Source organism: Macrosteles quadrilineatus, unplaced genomic scaffold, assembly GCF_028750875.1.
Source record: "Macrosteles quadrilineatus isolate MER2022 unplaced genomic scaffold, UCM_ALF_1.0 Scaffold_2__2_contigs__length_208266976, whole genome shotgun sequence".
Taxonomy (NCBI): domain Eukaryota; kingdom Metazoa; phylum Arthropoda; class Insecta; order Hemiptera; family Cicadellidae; genus Macrosteles; species Macrosteles quadrilineatus.
In genome coordinates this window covers 111,033,959-111,050,112 of record NW_026542595.1, presented here as the reverse complement: position 1 = coordinate 111,050,112, position 16,154 = coordinate 111,033,959, and the positions used below count along the sequence as shown (strand labels likewise).

Sequence of the window (16,154 nt, the reverse complement as noted above, 5' to 3'; positions counted from 1 at the left end):
GCCTGAATTTGAGGGGGTTAGAGTGAAGATAGGTGAAAGACGTCACGGAACAAAATATACACTATAAAAATTAGTATACGAAACGTTAGTAGGATTTTGTGTAACTTTACGTTTTTTGTAATTTTAAATCAAAATTTATCTTAAAAATCTAGATTATTATTTTTCCCAAAACTATCCCCCGATTTTTAGGGTCAAGTACGGTAGGTAAAAATCCCCAATTAGGCTAATATGTAACTTTGGACATATTAAAATGTACACTATAAAAAGGAGTATACGAAACCATACATGGATTTCATGTAATTTGACGTTTGTGTACTTTTAAATCAAAAGAAATCTTAAAAAATCTAGATTTTTCATTTTTTTAAATCATCCCCCCAATTTGAGAGTTAGTTAGAGAATGTAAAGTGGACATATGTCAAAAGAACTATAAAGTCAAACCTGCTCAAATGGGTTTTTAACCTACTCCGGGGCAGCCAAAACCACCAAAACACAGTAAAATTAGGGCAAAATTGCAAGTTCAAGCCTGATTTTGCGGGTTAAGGGGTTGAGATGGCAAAAAATGTTAAATTACAAAGTTGTTGATCATGAAAAAGTAGTGACTGTACATGCTCTCCGTTTTTCGATCGGACCTACGGTTAAGCCGTAACAGACGTTCGAACGAAGAAATTTGAAGGAAAAATCCCAATATCCGAATAATCGATTGCTACCTAAGGATGAAGGGTTTGAAATAGAAATTTCCCTAGATCTTTAGCTATCATAGAAGTGCCCAAACAGATTTTCCTGTTGCCAAACGCCCATTATTCACCTCCTTACATTTAGGTCTAGTTTGCCTGTCAAAACATGCTAATTCTCCAGGAGGAACTGCGTTAAAAATTATCTTTTTCCTTGAAAATTCACCATTTTAAATTTTTTTCGTAAATTAAAACTATAGAAGGTCACTCTAGTGACTTTCCTTTTAATGTTGGGAGCATAAAAAGTAGAAATATATATACGAAAAGTCGTTTTAAAAATTAAAAACACGTAAAAAAATAGAGGATTTTCACAATTTTTGGAGTTAGAGCGTTTTTTGAAGGTGAAGGAGTGCGAATTTCGATATGACGCCTTCTCAGACAAAACTGTCTTGTAGAAAATTTAATTGCGAACCTACGATTTTTCCTCAAATCGATTCTAGCTCTTACCGTTTTCGAGCTACAGCCGTTTTAAAAAAAACATGTTTTTCCGAAAACCGAAATCTTTATAGATTTTTTTTGGGGGGTAGAATTTTGAAAATAGGGTTTTTACGAATTTCACCGGTAATGTAAGACCCCATAGTACAATACTACGCAAATTCCAAGTCTCTAGCACGTTTCTAAACGGTTCAGATGAGCGTACGAAAATCGGTGTTTTTCAACGTTATTTCCCATAAGAATAACATAGGGGGGAAATTGTTAATTTAGGGGTGGTTGAAAGGGGAAAATGCGACTTTTTCGATTTTTCCCGGTGGTTTGGGCAATAGACCTACAAAACACCGAAAATTTCACGTCTCTAGCTCATCTAGAAGTGCCCAAACATTTGTATACGTTACTAGTTACACATCCGGCTGTATAATATAAGGTTGGGATTCGATGCTAATCGTAAAATTTTTATACTTACCGTTGACATCAAGAACAGTGATGATGACTGTAGTAGAGGAGATATACTTTGAGTCTGTAGCGACAACAGTGAGTGTATAAGAGTCTTTGAACTCTCTGTCCAGTTTTCGCCTCAGATACATAACTCCAGGCTGAGAGTCATCCATTGCCAATCTCATGTCTGGATCTCCCTCGGTTATGTGAAGCTTCAGATGAGAATTCGTATCCTGATCAGAGACACCAAGTCTCACTACTTCACTCCCTTCTTCTAGATCTTCACTCACTGCAATGGCAAGATTAAAAGTTAATATTTATAAATTACTAATAACAATAGTCAAACATTATGGTGATGTGTTGTGGCTCCTCTTTGACTAAAGACAGGACCGGTACTCGTTCCCAACCAGTCATTAGTTTTCTGTACGAACAACAAACATGATGATGGTTTTCTTTGTTGACCTATACATACATATCCTCTCCCGGGCTATCTCTGGGTCTGTGTGTCCTCCATCTTCTTCAGCCATCCAAGAGGCCTCTCCATCTTCTTCTGTCCCTCCACAATGACTCTTCCTCCACATACTGCCACTGCACTCCTCTTGCTTCCAAGTCTCGTCTCACCTCGTCAATCCACCTTCTTCTAGGTCTTCCTCTTCTTGGTCTTCTTCTATTCATGTGAAGCTCAATAATTTTTCTGGGGATTCTATTATTTTCCATTCTTCTACTCATTCTCTCAAACATTCTTCAACTATTCCTCTTCTCAATTCTTCATTTCTAATTCTATCCAATCTTGTTTTCCCTTGAATACCTCTTATAAACTTAATTTCCTCCGCCTGAACCCTACTCCATTCCCTCACTGTTATATCCCAAACTTGCACCATAGGTAACTATCGGAATATAATAAGTTTTATACATGGTTACTTTTGCAGCCTTTGGTATATCATTCCAGACTAGATGTCTGTTGTTAACCTGCGCTTTTAACAAATGGTCTTGGCTAAGAAACAGCTGATCTTAGTCATTAAAAAGCTACATTCATATTCAGCTTGAATTACAGTACACACCAAAAAAAGTGTGAGCTATCTTAAAGAATACAATTGCTTAACTCGCCTGAGACTCTGTACACGTCCTGTGAGAATTCCGGAGGGTTGTCATTGCAATCTACAAGGTCCACAACTAGTGTCACAGAGCTGTTGAGTGAAGGTGAGCCATTGTCCAATGCTACGATGGTGATTTTGAGTGATGGAGACACCTCTCTATCCAACGATTCTGCAGTTGTGACCCATCCAGTGAATGTATCTATGGTCAACAACCCGTCTCCTCCTTCCACCAAGTAGTAGATCTCACTGTTCTTTCCTTCGTCTGCGTCGTCTGCTTCCACTGTAAACAGACAGTTTCACATGTATACATAATCACTAATCAGGTGACTAACGAACACAAACCACATTTAACTGAGTATAGGAAAAAACTTTCGTGGCAGCCAAGCAAGCCAGCTCAAATCTGAAACCAACATTGTATATCTTACTTCATCTACCATTCTAAATGGTTTCCACCCCTCCTATGGGACGATTAGTCTTATCAAAAAAATTTTGAAAGAATATCAAAGCTCCTGCCATGTATGAATCACGTTATGTGAAAAGTTTCTCCAGGAACAGGGTCCACCCTTGTTGATTACGGTTGCCAATTGACAGATGTATATGCAGAAAAGTGGTTTGTTGTATAGAATTTGCTAGTGCTTTAAGGAGTTCGCAGAAGGTGCAGAATGTTTACACAACAGGCCAGAGGCAAGTGATCATCGTTCTCCGTCAAGGTAGTGATTAAATTTGACAACACTTAAGCTCACTGATGCTGATCGTTTGAGACTTTCATTGGTGATTATATTCCTTGATGATATATAGAGACCTCCTCTATTTAATTTGGAAATCCATCTCGTTCAGTTACACTACAAACCCCTTGCAAAATTTTTCTAACCTTGATTAATGTTTTAAACAGACTATTGAACAGAAGCAGTTGGTCAACAACATAAAAAAATCCAATACATTTCCAAAGCTAACTCCGAATTCCCTACACATGTTTTCTACAAACACTTAAGTCATACGTCTGCCAATTGGCGATTGACTTCAATAGTAATTGATGACTGAAACCGCAGAACGCACTTTATACATGGCGGGAGTGTCAATTTTCTTTCACAACATTTAAATTATTTTACAACATTTATCCTCCCATGGAGGTTTAGTAGTAAATCAGATAAGGAAAATGATGTTGGTCTTAAGATTTGAATTTTTGGCTACGAAATGAGCTTCATTGAGACCTTAATTAACGGAAAATCGTTGTATATCTTATACACTTGGTTTAAAAAACATTAATTAAAAAAAACTTACATGTTTCCACTCAAACTTAATGCCGAAAATTGCTCTATTCATAAAAAAGTTGCAAATACACTCTCTCACCCTGTATTACAGAAGTTCCGATTGCGACGTCCTCCGCGAGTGTGGCGTGGTACTTCCTCGAGTGAAAGACAGGCTGGTTGTCGTTTACATCCAGAACGGTTACACTAAGGGAGGTTAACATGTGTAGGCGAGGGTTTTCTTGAGACTGAGCTATAACCCCGACAGAGTAGTGAGAGGTTCGCTCTCGGTCCAGCGGAGAAGAAAGGTAAACGACTCCTGAGTCAGTAACGGAAAAGGGTGAATCTGAGTCTAGTAGCTGGAAGTCAACCAATCCTGCGGAGCTGAGTACTAGGTGTGTAATGTTGTGGCCTAAACAGACCAACTGAGTTAAAAAGACCATAATAATATAGGCCTACTAAATTGTTAAAGCTGTTTTTTAAATTCAATTTTGACCATTATTTTATGGAAAAGTTAAGTACGTTTGAAATCTAAATTTAAAAATGAAAAACTTAACTCATCATTATAATATTTCACCTATTCTTGCGTTTTCAGCTACAACGAAGGCCTCGTCAGTCCGCTGAAAGATAGGAGGTTCGTCTGAGGACTCCATTATGTATACACTGACGGGAACATCTGCGTGAAGTGGTGGACTGCCTTTATCTGTCGCTCGTACCGTAAACTCAAACAAACGGCCTTCTGCAAAGAGAATTTTCTGAAAGTTAAATAGCCTAAACACGTTCTATAGAATTGGTTTTTGGTGAAGATAGCAGGTCTTTCTGAATGAGATAGAGCCCAAACTGTCACAAGAAACATGAAGTTTTACACTGCACACAAAACATTTCACTGTCACAGACAGAATTTTCAACAAAGGAAGGTACGAGTTGAAGATGGAGTTTTCTTCAGGTCTCTGATGACAGATTCTCTGCCTGAGTTTTCTTCAGACGCCTGAAGAAAGCTTCTCCTCAACTCATACCCTCATTAGTTGAAAATGCTGTCTGTGACAGTGAAATATTCTAACATTTTTAATAATGTGAATAGTTTTGTGTTTTGTGCCAGTATGGACTCTCCCCCATTCAGACAAGATGGAAAATGGACACAGTATAATGGACACAAACACAATCCTAAGTAAAATTATTCAACAGGTTAGGCTTACTACACGGCTGCATGTTTTTGCAATAGCAAAATTGAAACAGTACGGAGTTTTAAGAAGTTATCTTTACATGGAAAGTATTTTTGATTTTGTAACATAGTTTGATCAAACGGTGCAATATGACAAAAAATTTAGTTCATGTCATGGGCAATCTCTTTTCAAACCTCGTCCATTTTACGTCTCGGTAGTTAAACTTGAGCTTGCGGTGACATGAGTCACTTTACGCCCTAGTGATGAAATGTTATGGATTCTCACCTAACGTAAAAGCAGACTGACGAAGGTAGAGAGCTCCGCTGACCGGGTGGATGGAGAATATCTTCTGAAGATCTCTATGTATTGTGTAAACTATTTGGGCTGCAGGGCCTTGGTCTGGGTCCATGGCTCTCACCTACAACAAATATAAGTTTAATTGTGTGAGATGTATAGATGTGTTTATTGAACATTATAAACGGTATCAGCAATCTGACACTTACTCTCCTATTAGCTCCTCGACAACTCTTTATCATGTATAAGCGGTGAGTGTACCTATGATTTTGTAGCAAAAATTACAAAAGTTGCAGTTCCTTTTGAACCATATTTTTTACAGAGATTGGAGTTATAATTTTAATTTTTTCTACAGTTAAAAAGAACATGCTGAGATTTAACCAAAATCATCCAAGCCGTTCCTGTAAAAAACTGATTTTTGCATTGTTTAAAGGATTTTTATGAGAAAATCACCATTAAAAATCAAAATTTCATAAAAAATGAAAGAAATTGTCTGGAAATAGCATAGATAATAGTACCCGTGTACTAAATTTCATAAAAGTCAGACTACAGGTGTGGTCCGTAGCTCTGTACATCCCCCCCCCCACACATACAAACATACAGAAACATCACTTAAAAACCACTTTTTTGGTTAAGGGACCCAAAACGGACATTTCTACCCCAAAACTCAAACTCCAAAAAACATTACTTTCTTCATACACTAAAGTAAAAGTAAAATATGTTTCTAATACTAGCTTTTTTGGTAGACACAAATCAATGAACAAGCGATAGATAGTACATTACTATATGTTTTTTTTTTCATTTAAAGCATGATGATGGGCAAAGATTTTACTGTAAAAAAATATAAATTACACTTAAGTAATCTGGGCATAAACAAAATGTAATTAATTTAACTATGTTGTCTAGTTAGATAGGTACCTTATCCCCTTAGTGACTATAATTAAAACTGACAAACCTTAAGAAAGGAAGAGTCGGTGGTAAGGTTACTAGGGACGCAGACAGTGTAACGCTTCAGAGTAAACATTGGTGGATTGTCGTTAACATCGGAAATGGCGAGTCTAACAGAGGTGAATCCAGAATTCCCAGTGTCGTCCGTAGCCATCACAAGAATGTCATAAAACGCACAAGTCTCACGATCCAGAGGTTGACGGCTCCTCAGCATACCTGGGAAAATATAAGTGGAAGATAAAGAAGATTATTCTATTTAACATTGAATCTATCTTTGAACAGTATTGCTTTACAATAAAAAAATCAGTCATGTTAAGTTTTTAGGGGAGTTGAAAACAATGGGATGTACAATTTTTTACGTCTAATCATTGGCTATTGGATTCTGAAGTTGTATTAATAGTCAAAGGTCTAATGGTGACAAAAACAGGTTTTAACTATCCCATACTAAATTTAAATTATACCGTCTTGACTTTAGTTTTTCATGTGGCATTTTGAAATTCATCAATGCAATACAGAAAAGGAGTTTAAATCAAAATCTTAAAATTGACACTGTTTCAATTTTCTTCAGGGAGTTTGGTGGGTAGCTCTCTAGATAAAATTGTGCAAAATTCAAGTTTTCAGTAGGTTTCTCTAGAACCCTACTGAAGTATGTAACATATGGCACAAGGGCTAGGTTTATGGACGTTTTGTAAGGATAGCAGGCTTACCATAATGGGAAAGAATCCAAACTGGCACAAGATACACAAACCTTATATACTAAAAACATTAGGATATTTTACTTTCACTGAGAGCACTTCTAGGAACTATTTTTGTTGGAAATGGTGTCAATAATGTGGTCTTACCACACCTAATAAGCCTGCTATCCTCACAAAAAGATACAAAATTTTGTTACATATTCTACTTGTTATTATCTCATTGTTACATATTTCACAGATATTACTTTTCACAAGTCTCAGGTATTACTATTACAATTTACCTGTGTAAGGATCAATACTGACAAACTCTGTATATTTCTCTGAGGGCAGAGAATATGTGAGTTCGCTTTGGGTTTCTATCTCTCGCTCCGTCCCAGCGTGATGATCTTCGGCGGTGACCAACAGCAAGAAACTTGGCTCTGGCATGTTTTCTGGCAGTGTTACCTGCCAAACATATGACGACTTTAATTTTTAAGTAACCTAAGACATTAATTTGTAGAATTATTTTAACCGAAGACTTTAGTTAAAATTGTATATTTTAGTATGCACCATTGAATTAAACATTTTATAGGACGTTAGGGTCTAGCCAAAAATTATTTCACATATTTCTTCAGCCTATTTGTAGTCGATTAAGGCATAAATCACATAGATAAAATCAATCGGTGATTGGGGTGATTTGAGCCCAGAATTTCAGTACTGACGCACTGCTCACTCCCCCTAGTAAACCATATACTGGCAAGCTCAACTTCCATACCCTCTACTTCTGAAGAAGCCTCTGAAAGAGGCGAAATATAAAGTCTATTGTGTATGTAATTTATTTGTGCTGAGACTCGTCTGCAAACTTTCTTCAGGTAAAATAGCTGTGTCTACTCCATCCTTTAATTTTTCAATCCAAATGCTTTTTTCCTAAAGATATATTATAATTACCAATATATTAAAACTATTAGTGGCGGTTTCAAGGGGGGTTTTAGGGCCCCTCCATTGGATCCTGGAAAATTAAATTCAAACATACATTTTGTCCTGAAAATGTAACAGAGGTTTTTGGAGGTTTTTTCTAGACGTTGAAAATGGCTTTAGAAAGTTATTAAATGCTTTAAAAATACAAAATTTTCTAGCCTCTCTGGGGCCACCTATTTTTTGTGAGGTGTGGGACACCCTCGGTACCCCCCCCTTTGACAGTGTCCTAAAACTGTCACTGTTGACTATGTTAATTATAATCTGAATGTTGAGCTTCCCTAGTTCAGTTGTAAACTCCCCATTGCTTTTACCTCGTAATGGTCTGACTGGAACACAGGAGGACGATGGTCGGCCACTAGCAGTTCTATTACCATCGTGCAATAACTTGTGTGGACTCCGTCACTCACAGAAACGTTCAGTTCCAATGGTACACCACTAGGGAATCTGTGTAGCTTCATCACCCTCAATATGCCTGAAAAAAATTAGTAGAGCATTTTACATTTTAGTAGTCAATTTTTATTTTTTTTATTAGTAGACACCTCAGATTTTACACCTTCAAGTGGTCTCTTCCAGTTTTAGACTCGTCTTAGCAGTTGGATTATTTGATTTTCATTCTTCCAGGTGCTACCCTGGAATTTTGAAACATTACTTCAGCTAAGTTTAGAGGAAAAAACATTATCACTTAGACAAAATCCATTAATTGGCAGGATTTGAACTCAGGACCAAAGTCCTGTGCTCTACCACTAGACCAGCTCACTTCCCACTTGTTATGTAGTATAAATTAAAATTGCATTACTACCCCCATGGCTGGGGAGTTGGGGAGCGAGCTGGAGTAGTGGTTAGAGCGCGGAACTTCAGTCCCAGAGGTCCCGGGTTCGATCCCCGCCAAGTTACCAATGGATTTGATCCAAGTGATAATGCCGCAACCCCTAGGTCTAGCCTGAAGTAATGTGAAAAACAATCCCAGGCTCGTGCCTAGTGTCCTAGGACACAAAAAAAAAACTACCCCCATGGCTGAACGAATTTCAAACATTCCATTTTACCATTTCCCCTTGTGGAAATCCATACCTGTTTCAGGATCCATGACAAAGGTGTGGTGAAGGCTTCTTGACACTAGGTTGTACTGCAGCTTGTCCAAGTCCGGGTCTACGGCCAACACTCGACCAACGAACTGACCTCTCACAATCTCCGAGGATAGCTGAGCCACGAAGATAGAGCGGATGAACTGCGGCGGATTGTCATTGGAATCATCCACTGTAACATCAAGTAAACATGAGCTTTACAAATACAGAAAATATATAACAAATAATCACTATCCTTCAAGTATATTCTAGAACACTTTAAATTGTCAAACTTTAATACTAAACTTTAGCTTGTGATCGATACAACTATAGCATGTAGAACATCTTAAATTGAAAATAATTAATATGTCTAATGTATAGATGTATACTAATCTTTTGTAGATACCATGAAAATATATATTTTAATAAATAAATACCCTACTCAAGAGGTACTAAAAAAAGTTATGTTTCTACTCAAATGAAAGCCTGTGCAAGAACAATATTAGCTATTCTGTCGTTACCTGTGACTAGAACGTTCACGGATGTAGAGAGATTCGGTACTCCAGTGTCCGTAGCAATAACCTCTAGACGATGTTCACTCCACAGTTCACGGTCGAGGCTCTTGCGGAGAAAAATAGATCCATCCTCTGGCTCCACAATGAACGGTTCCGCTTCACTGGTGTTGCGAAGTGAATACCTTACAACTCCTCCGACACCTGGTTAAAATAGATAGATAAACATACTATTTATTAGTAATTTCTTCAAGAAATGCATTAGCATCAAAATACATTACATATAAAAGTTGTTGTTCTTGCTTTACAATTTTCAATAATCTTCTTGGGTTGAAAATTCCTTGATCGAGTACAATCATCAATTGACTTATTGATTTACGAGCCAGTTCCAAAGTTCCTTTTTCGGTTTTTTCTTAATAGGTTCGTAACAGTGCAGTGGGAAGGAATTTTTAATTTTTCAGCCAATATCATAAAACATAAATGTTTTAGGGTATGATACATTTCAATGGTTGAATTGCCCAAGACCCTTACCTACGTTTAATTACTATATTCCAAAATATCGAGACAATTTATAAAAATACTGCGATTTTACTTAACAGACCTGTGTCCTTATCAAGAGCTGTGATCTTGATGACAAACGAGCCAGCGGCCTCAGACTCTGACACCGTTTTGTGGTACATGTTGACAGGGAACTCTGGGAAGCAGTCGTTGACGTCAATCACCTTCACTTTGATCAGAGTCTCCGCCGAGACGCCAGAGTGAAGATCGGTCGCTCTCACTGTCAAACTGTGTTGTTGAGCATCCTCGAAGTCCAGCTGGTCAATGACTCTCAGCACGCCTGTTAAAAGAATGGATAATACTGAAAACATTAGAGTCTTAGTTGGATGAAAATCACTACATCCTAGGACGCTAGGTTCTAGCCTGGAACTGTTTTACACATTACTTCAGTCTGGTCCAAAAGTGTTACATCATTATCACATGATACAATTTATTGGTGATTGGCAGGATTTGAACCAGGGAGCTCGGGGCTTCTACTAGACCATACAAGCCTAGTCTATGGGAATGTGCTGAGATAGCATCCTAATTTATAGTTTCGTACAAGTGGCATCCCCCTAATAAATTTAAATCTGGGAACCTCATACACTGCTGTGAACTTATTTGCTTTTGTGATTCAATCGTTACTTAATCGTGAGAAGATGGAAAGAAGTAAAACTATGAACATCAATGAATTTCCTATACCTACAATTAAAGAATTGTTCCTCTTTATTTATGATGCAAGACTTGTAGCTTTCAGTAAATATTGTACTTCCTTACGCTTTCAATCCTATTTCCTGAAGCGGATTGGGGTGCGAGAAGGAAGGTTAATTGTTGGGGACAAAAGGGGATTTAGTGATGATAAGATGGGTAATAACGAATGGGCTTGGGAATTGCTATGCCTGCCCCTAACTTAAGCGTGCTTAATCTGCTACCAATAATTTTGCTAAAATGGAAGAGTTGGTGGGTACGAAAAGAGACGGAGACCTTTTACCCGGCTTTCTGGTCTAGAAAGCTCGCCTAGGCAGCTTTTATTTATACTAATTGAACAATTACCTTAAAAATATCCTTCCAAACACTAGACAACTGAAAGTGGTAATTGGTTTCTAAAATGACCGAGTGAATGAATATTGGTTGGAATTGAATTTACTGAATCGGAAATATCTATGATTTTAACAGAAAAACTGTGGAAATCAATCTAGGGACATGAGGTAAAATTTACCAGAGTTAAAGTCGATAGAGAACATCTCGTACTCGTTGCCCGCTACGATGGTGTAGTACAGCTTCATGCCATAGGGAGTGTGAGTGTGCAGAGTTAGTGGCAGGACGGAGTAAGGCGCGACATCCTCCGCTACGGAGGTAGAGTAGAACTGCTTCTCAAACAGCGGGAGAGAACGATCCACAATGGTGAGATGTACCCACACCTCGGTTGAACACGGAGTCATGCCTGTCACAGGTAATTCGTTTTACTAAAATAGAATATTATTAACTGAACTTTAACCAAGTGTTTACATAAATAATTTTATTACATAACGGTTGAAACCAGAAATTTTGAAACTCAAAACCGAAACTGACACTTAAATCAGATCTCAACTCTGCAATCCTAACTGAACTCTGACATAATAATCTGAATATGTGTCTAAATACACTTATACCCAAAAAACATTTTCATCAACCCAAAACAAAAACTACTATAACTCTTGAAACTGACGAAGTTGGCTGTTTCAGTTTTGGATCTTAAATTAGAACCTTTTCTAAAGTTTTGATGCTTTTGAGATTTGAGATTCGGTGTGACTCACCATTAAAATTGTTTCATTTAATGTATGTCACTAACATTAATCTCAATTAAAATTTGCAATATCATAGGAGTGATACAATCTTCCGGTACAAGATCTGATGGAAAATATATTTCAGACAAATATAATCAATTAATAACTAACTTATTAAACTAACTTACAAACTAACTTTCGTCAAGTAACTAGAGTTAAAACTGTGAACCTTCTCACCTCCGTCATACGCTGCAATGCTGAGCTGATACTCCCTCACTTGTGATTCGAGCGCTTGTTTCAGCACAACTTCACCAGTTTTGCGGCTGACACGAAACAATTCTCCGTGGCCTCTCATCAACTCATAGCGAACTTCTCCGTTCTCTCCTGCGTCCAGGTCAAGTGCGTGAACCTACCAATAACAATAGTTGTTTACAGAAGTTGTGGAACTATTTCATCACTGTTTTTTTGCCATGTAAGATGGAACACTTACTCCGGCCTGAGAAAGGGGTCGGATTTCTGATCCTGAAACGTTGTGGAAACTTTGTTTTCTACTAATTGAAATAGAAAGTGTCTAAAATAATCCAATGATATAACAGCTATCTTCCTGCCTCCGAAAGACACAATCCTACTTACAATTAATTAAAAACTATGTTAGTCTTAATTCCATGCCATAATGTTTCCTCTACAAAATGATTTATACCCGCCTACTACGTGTAGATTTCTTATGTAGAAGCTGTGTCCGATTTTCAAAATACAGTTTAGCCGAGCGTGAAGAGATGCAAACATGTCTCCAAAAGGAAATAGGATTGAAAACGTAATATAAATATTTACTTGGTGCTACAAGTCTTGCATCATAAAAAGATGAAAAAGTCTTTAATTTATTTATTCCCGTATTAAAATTAATTGTTGTTCATAGTTCTGCTTCTTTCTATCTTCTCACGATTAAGTAACGATTGAATCATAAAACCAAACTTTTCAATTACTTTACTAAAGTCCAAAGAGGATATTAAGAGAGACACTGACGGACAGGAATTCAAATACCTTGATAGAATAAGTCTACAGCATGTATATCAAGTTCCCGGGTTTAAGTTTATTAGGAGAAAGCTCCTCGTAAGAAACTAGAAATTAGGGTATCTCAGCGCATTCCCATAGACTAGGCTTGTATGAAAGAGCGGATATCACATAAATTCAACAAATCATGTCCCTTATTCACAAAATCTAGGACATAGTAAAATATTTTGTTTAAAGGTCCTAAATGTGTTTACCGGTATGCATTCTTGAAAGTTAAATTTAAAAAACTGCATATTTATGTGATTTTGTGTTATTTATAACACCATAAATACCTCCTTTTTCCTGGCCGTCCCCTGTCCCTATTCACATTTTTGTCTTTTAGACCTGTATAAAAACCACTTACTGCTTACTAAAGCTTTCCAAATGGAATATAAATTGGTCCAAAAACATTGTACTGTAGATTACTTTTTAGAATGAATCTTGCCAAGTTTCTATCCTACTTGTCGGGTGTGTCAGTAAAAAGTATGTCCCGGCAGTTTTTGTTCCAGGCCGTCCCGGCAACTGTTTTAGTCCACAAAATGACTGTAGGGCAGTGCTAGTTACCACTCAAGATTTATTTCGGTAGAGAAGGTCGCCATCTTGACTCTATGTGGTTAAAATAATTGTTTCACGTATAGTTTATGTTTCCACATGAAGTTAAGTTTACAAAAAGGTAAGCGTGATTTTATTACAATCCAGACCGTCCTGTAAGTTTTTTTTAGTACAAGTAACAATTGTGTGTCTCTTTGTACATATTATCGACGGTAATGCATCACTTTTAAGTAAAATCCTCGCAACCGGCGTTTTCTTTGAGGTTAGCGAAAGTTTTGATCAAAAACAATGTTTCAATCTCAGGCCGTCCCTATCCAGGCCGTCCCTTAAGAATCAAACCTTGTTAGGGACGGCCTGGAATGAATTAGTAATAATACACTTTTTTCTTTTAAAACATATATTTTGTTTATCATTTTACCTATAATTAAAGCTCAAAACTAAAAATTATGCTCATCCTTCATATTTATACTCCAAATTGATCATGTTTCCAGGCTGTCCCCTTCAATTCCTGACCGTCCCCCTAACAATTATCAAAAATTTAAAAATTTTAAAGCAACTTAGGTACGAAACACATTTTTTTAAATATTGTACTGCATGTAGGAATACTAATAAAGTTCAATTATATAACTTTTTCCTTCAAATTGACAAAAAAAGATAAGTTTTTATCAATTTTAGCTGGGACACAGTCTTAGTGGGCTGGTACATATAGTTTTACTTTATATTTTATAATTTTCAAGTTGATACAATTTCAAACTGGACCAAAAGTAGTATTTAAAATGTTTTAGGGAGAGAATATCCTTAACATAATATCTTGGGAGCAACTAAGTTAGCTGGGGACGGCCTGGAATAATTTGTGTGCGTTTCTTTCCTTATTGATTTTTTTAGCTTATCCATCAACATGTCCTGCGCTGCTCATGTTATTTTGTAAAAGTATGGTAAATTACCTTTCCAAAAATGTGTATAAAGCCATAGTTAGAAAAAAAAAATATTTTCTGATTTTTTATTTCTCAAAATGTTGCATTATGTGATATCCGCTCGAAAATTAATTACTTATGCTGACCGTAAATATTTAAAACTGTAAGCCTGATTTATTTTTTTTTTTTTATAATTTGTTTGAAAAACCTTATTTAAGCTCTACCTGTTTTTATCACCTGTACATATTGTGTCAAATTATTGTTTATTTTTGTGCTTCATGTTAAGTTTTAGATTTAACTTTTACCACCATTCCCAATGTACCTGATGTACGAAATAAAGATGATTTGACTTGATTTGATTTTACCAAACCTGGCACATGCCTTTGTGATAACATCTCCCTTGGCAGAGTCGACAGGCACGGTGGCGTAGTAAGGCACCCCGAGGAACACTGGGCAATTGTCGTTAATGTCCAACACTGACACCGTCACTAGAGTCTGGGCCACTCGGACTTCCTCACTCTCGGCTTCACTGCGGGCCTGGACATAACAACAACAGAAACTTTAAATACTAGGTAAAAAAGGTACAGGAACGTTTCTATTCTCTAAAGGTGCCAGCAGTTTTTTTTACTTTCTCCCCCTTTACATCGTTTATGGAGATATTATTGTTTTTGTAAACATTTTTAAATTTTAGTTTTGAAAGGAAACTCAAACACCTTACAAAATTATTTGTTACGTTGAAATACGTTTCACAAAAGGAAATTACCTGAACAATCAGCTGATACATATCCTCTTCCTCTCGGTCGAACCGTGTTCCTGTTGTGCGTATGGCTCCAGATGTCAGTCCTATGTGGAACAACGGCGAAGGATTGAGGATGGAGAAGAGGATATATTCGTTGAGTTCTGCACCGACTACGGTGGCTACTGTGACTGTGACTACCTTCGTGGTGTTCTCTACCACTGCGGCTTCATATACTTGCTGGGAGAAGTGCAGTGAGGACTCTGATCCCCACCTCCAATGTATGTTCACATACCTACGTTTACAAACTGTTAGTTACGATCCCGCTGACAGTTTGATGATATTCAATTCAATTCAATTCAAATATCTTTATTCATTTTTATGTACATTGTACAATAAATAGTGTCAAAATAATTACAATAAAAATAGTGTCAAAATAGTTCAACAGGATAAAAAAACAGCAAAACATGAGGAATGGTTATAAAAACAACAAATACATTTTACAAATCTAGTAAGATAATTTATCATAGCGACTGAGGGAGGTGAAAAAAATCGTCAAAAGAATAAATTGCTAAATTTATTAAAAACTCTTTCAACATTTTTTTAAATTTGTTTGGATCTGTTTCTTTTTTAATATTTTTTGGAATAAATTTAAAAAATCTATTACCTGCATAGGATGGTTTCTTTTCAAAAAAATTAGTCCTATGTGGTTGTACATTTTCGTTCTTATTTCTTAAATTATAAGAATGGGTTTTTTCTTTTGGTTCCGAATATACTTTTTGTTTTTTTGCAATTATTATTGATTCATATATATACTGCCCGTAAACAGTAAAGATTTTTAGGTCCTTAAAATGCTCTTTAGCTGACTCATCACGCTGCAGCTTAAGCATGATTCTAACCGCTCTTTTTTCTCCTTTAAAATGCTATCTAGATTACATATTTTTGTTGAGCCGTAGAGTGCTATGCCAAACGTGATATGTGAATGCACATGTGCAAAATATATATTTTTTAAAGTTTTTAA

General features: G+C 36.6%; 1 protein-coding gene across 2 annotated transcripts in view; it reads right to left on the bottom strand.

The window, feature by feature from the left end:
• LOC128986569 (fat-like cadherin-related tumor suppressor homolog) overlaps nucleotides 1-16,154 on the bottom strand; it is a 65,660-nt gene that overhangs the window by 34,056 nt on the left and 15,450 nt on the right. For both annotated transcript variants that reach the window (XM_054407000.1, XM_054407001.1), the window contains exons 10-24: nucleotides 15,161-15,428; nucleotides 14,779-14,934; nucleotides 12,119-12,290; nucleotides 11,335-11,559; nucleotides 10,180-10,416; nucleotides 9,588-9,782; nucleotides 9,074-9,259; nucleotides 8,317-8,477; nucleotides 7,330-7,492; nucleotides 6,361-6,569; nucleotides 5,397-5,529; nucleotides 4,526-4,687; nucleotides 4,052-4,360; nucleotides 2,712-2,981; nucleotides 1,633-1,893 (exon numbers count right to left, since the gene is read on the bottom strand). In XM_054407000.1, coding sequence (XP_054262975.1) covers nucleotides 1,633-1,893; nucleotides 2,712-2,981; nucleotides 4,052-4,360; nucleotides 4,526-4,687; nucleotides 5,397-5,529; nucleotides 6,361-6,569; nucleotides 7,330-7,492; nucleotides 8,317-8,477; nucleotides 9,074-9,259; nucleotides 9,588-9,782; nucleotides 10,180-10,416; nucleotides 11,335-11,559; nucleotides 12,119-12,290; nucleotides 14,779-14,934; nucleotides 15,161-15,428 — 3,107 coding nt within the window. The remainder of the gene's footprint in view (nucleotides 1-1,632; nucleotides 1,894-2,711; nucleotides 2,982-4,051; nucleotides 4,361-4,525; nucleotides 4,688-5,396; nucleotides 5,530-6,360; nucleotides 6,570-7,329; nucleotides 7,493-8,316; nucleotides 8,478-9,073; nucleotides 9,260-9,587; nucleotides 9,783-10,179; nucleotides 10,417-11,334; nucleotides 11,560-12,118; nucleotides 12,291-14,778; nucleotides 14,935-15,160; nucleotides 15,429-16,154) is intronic.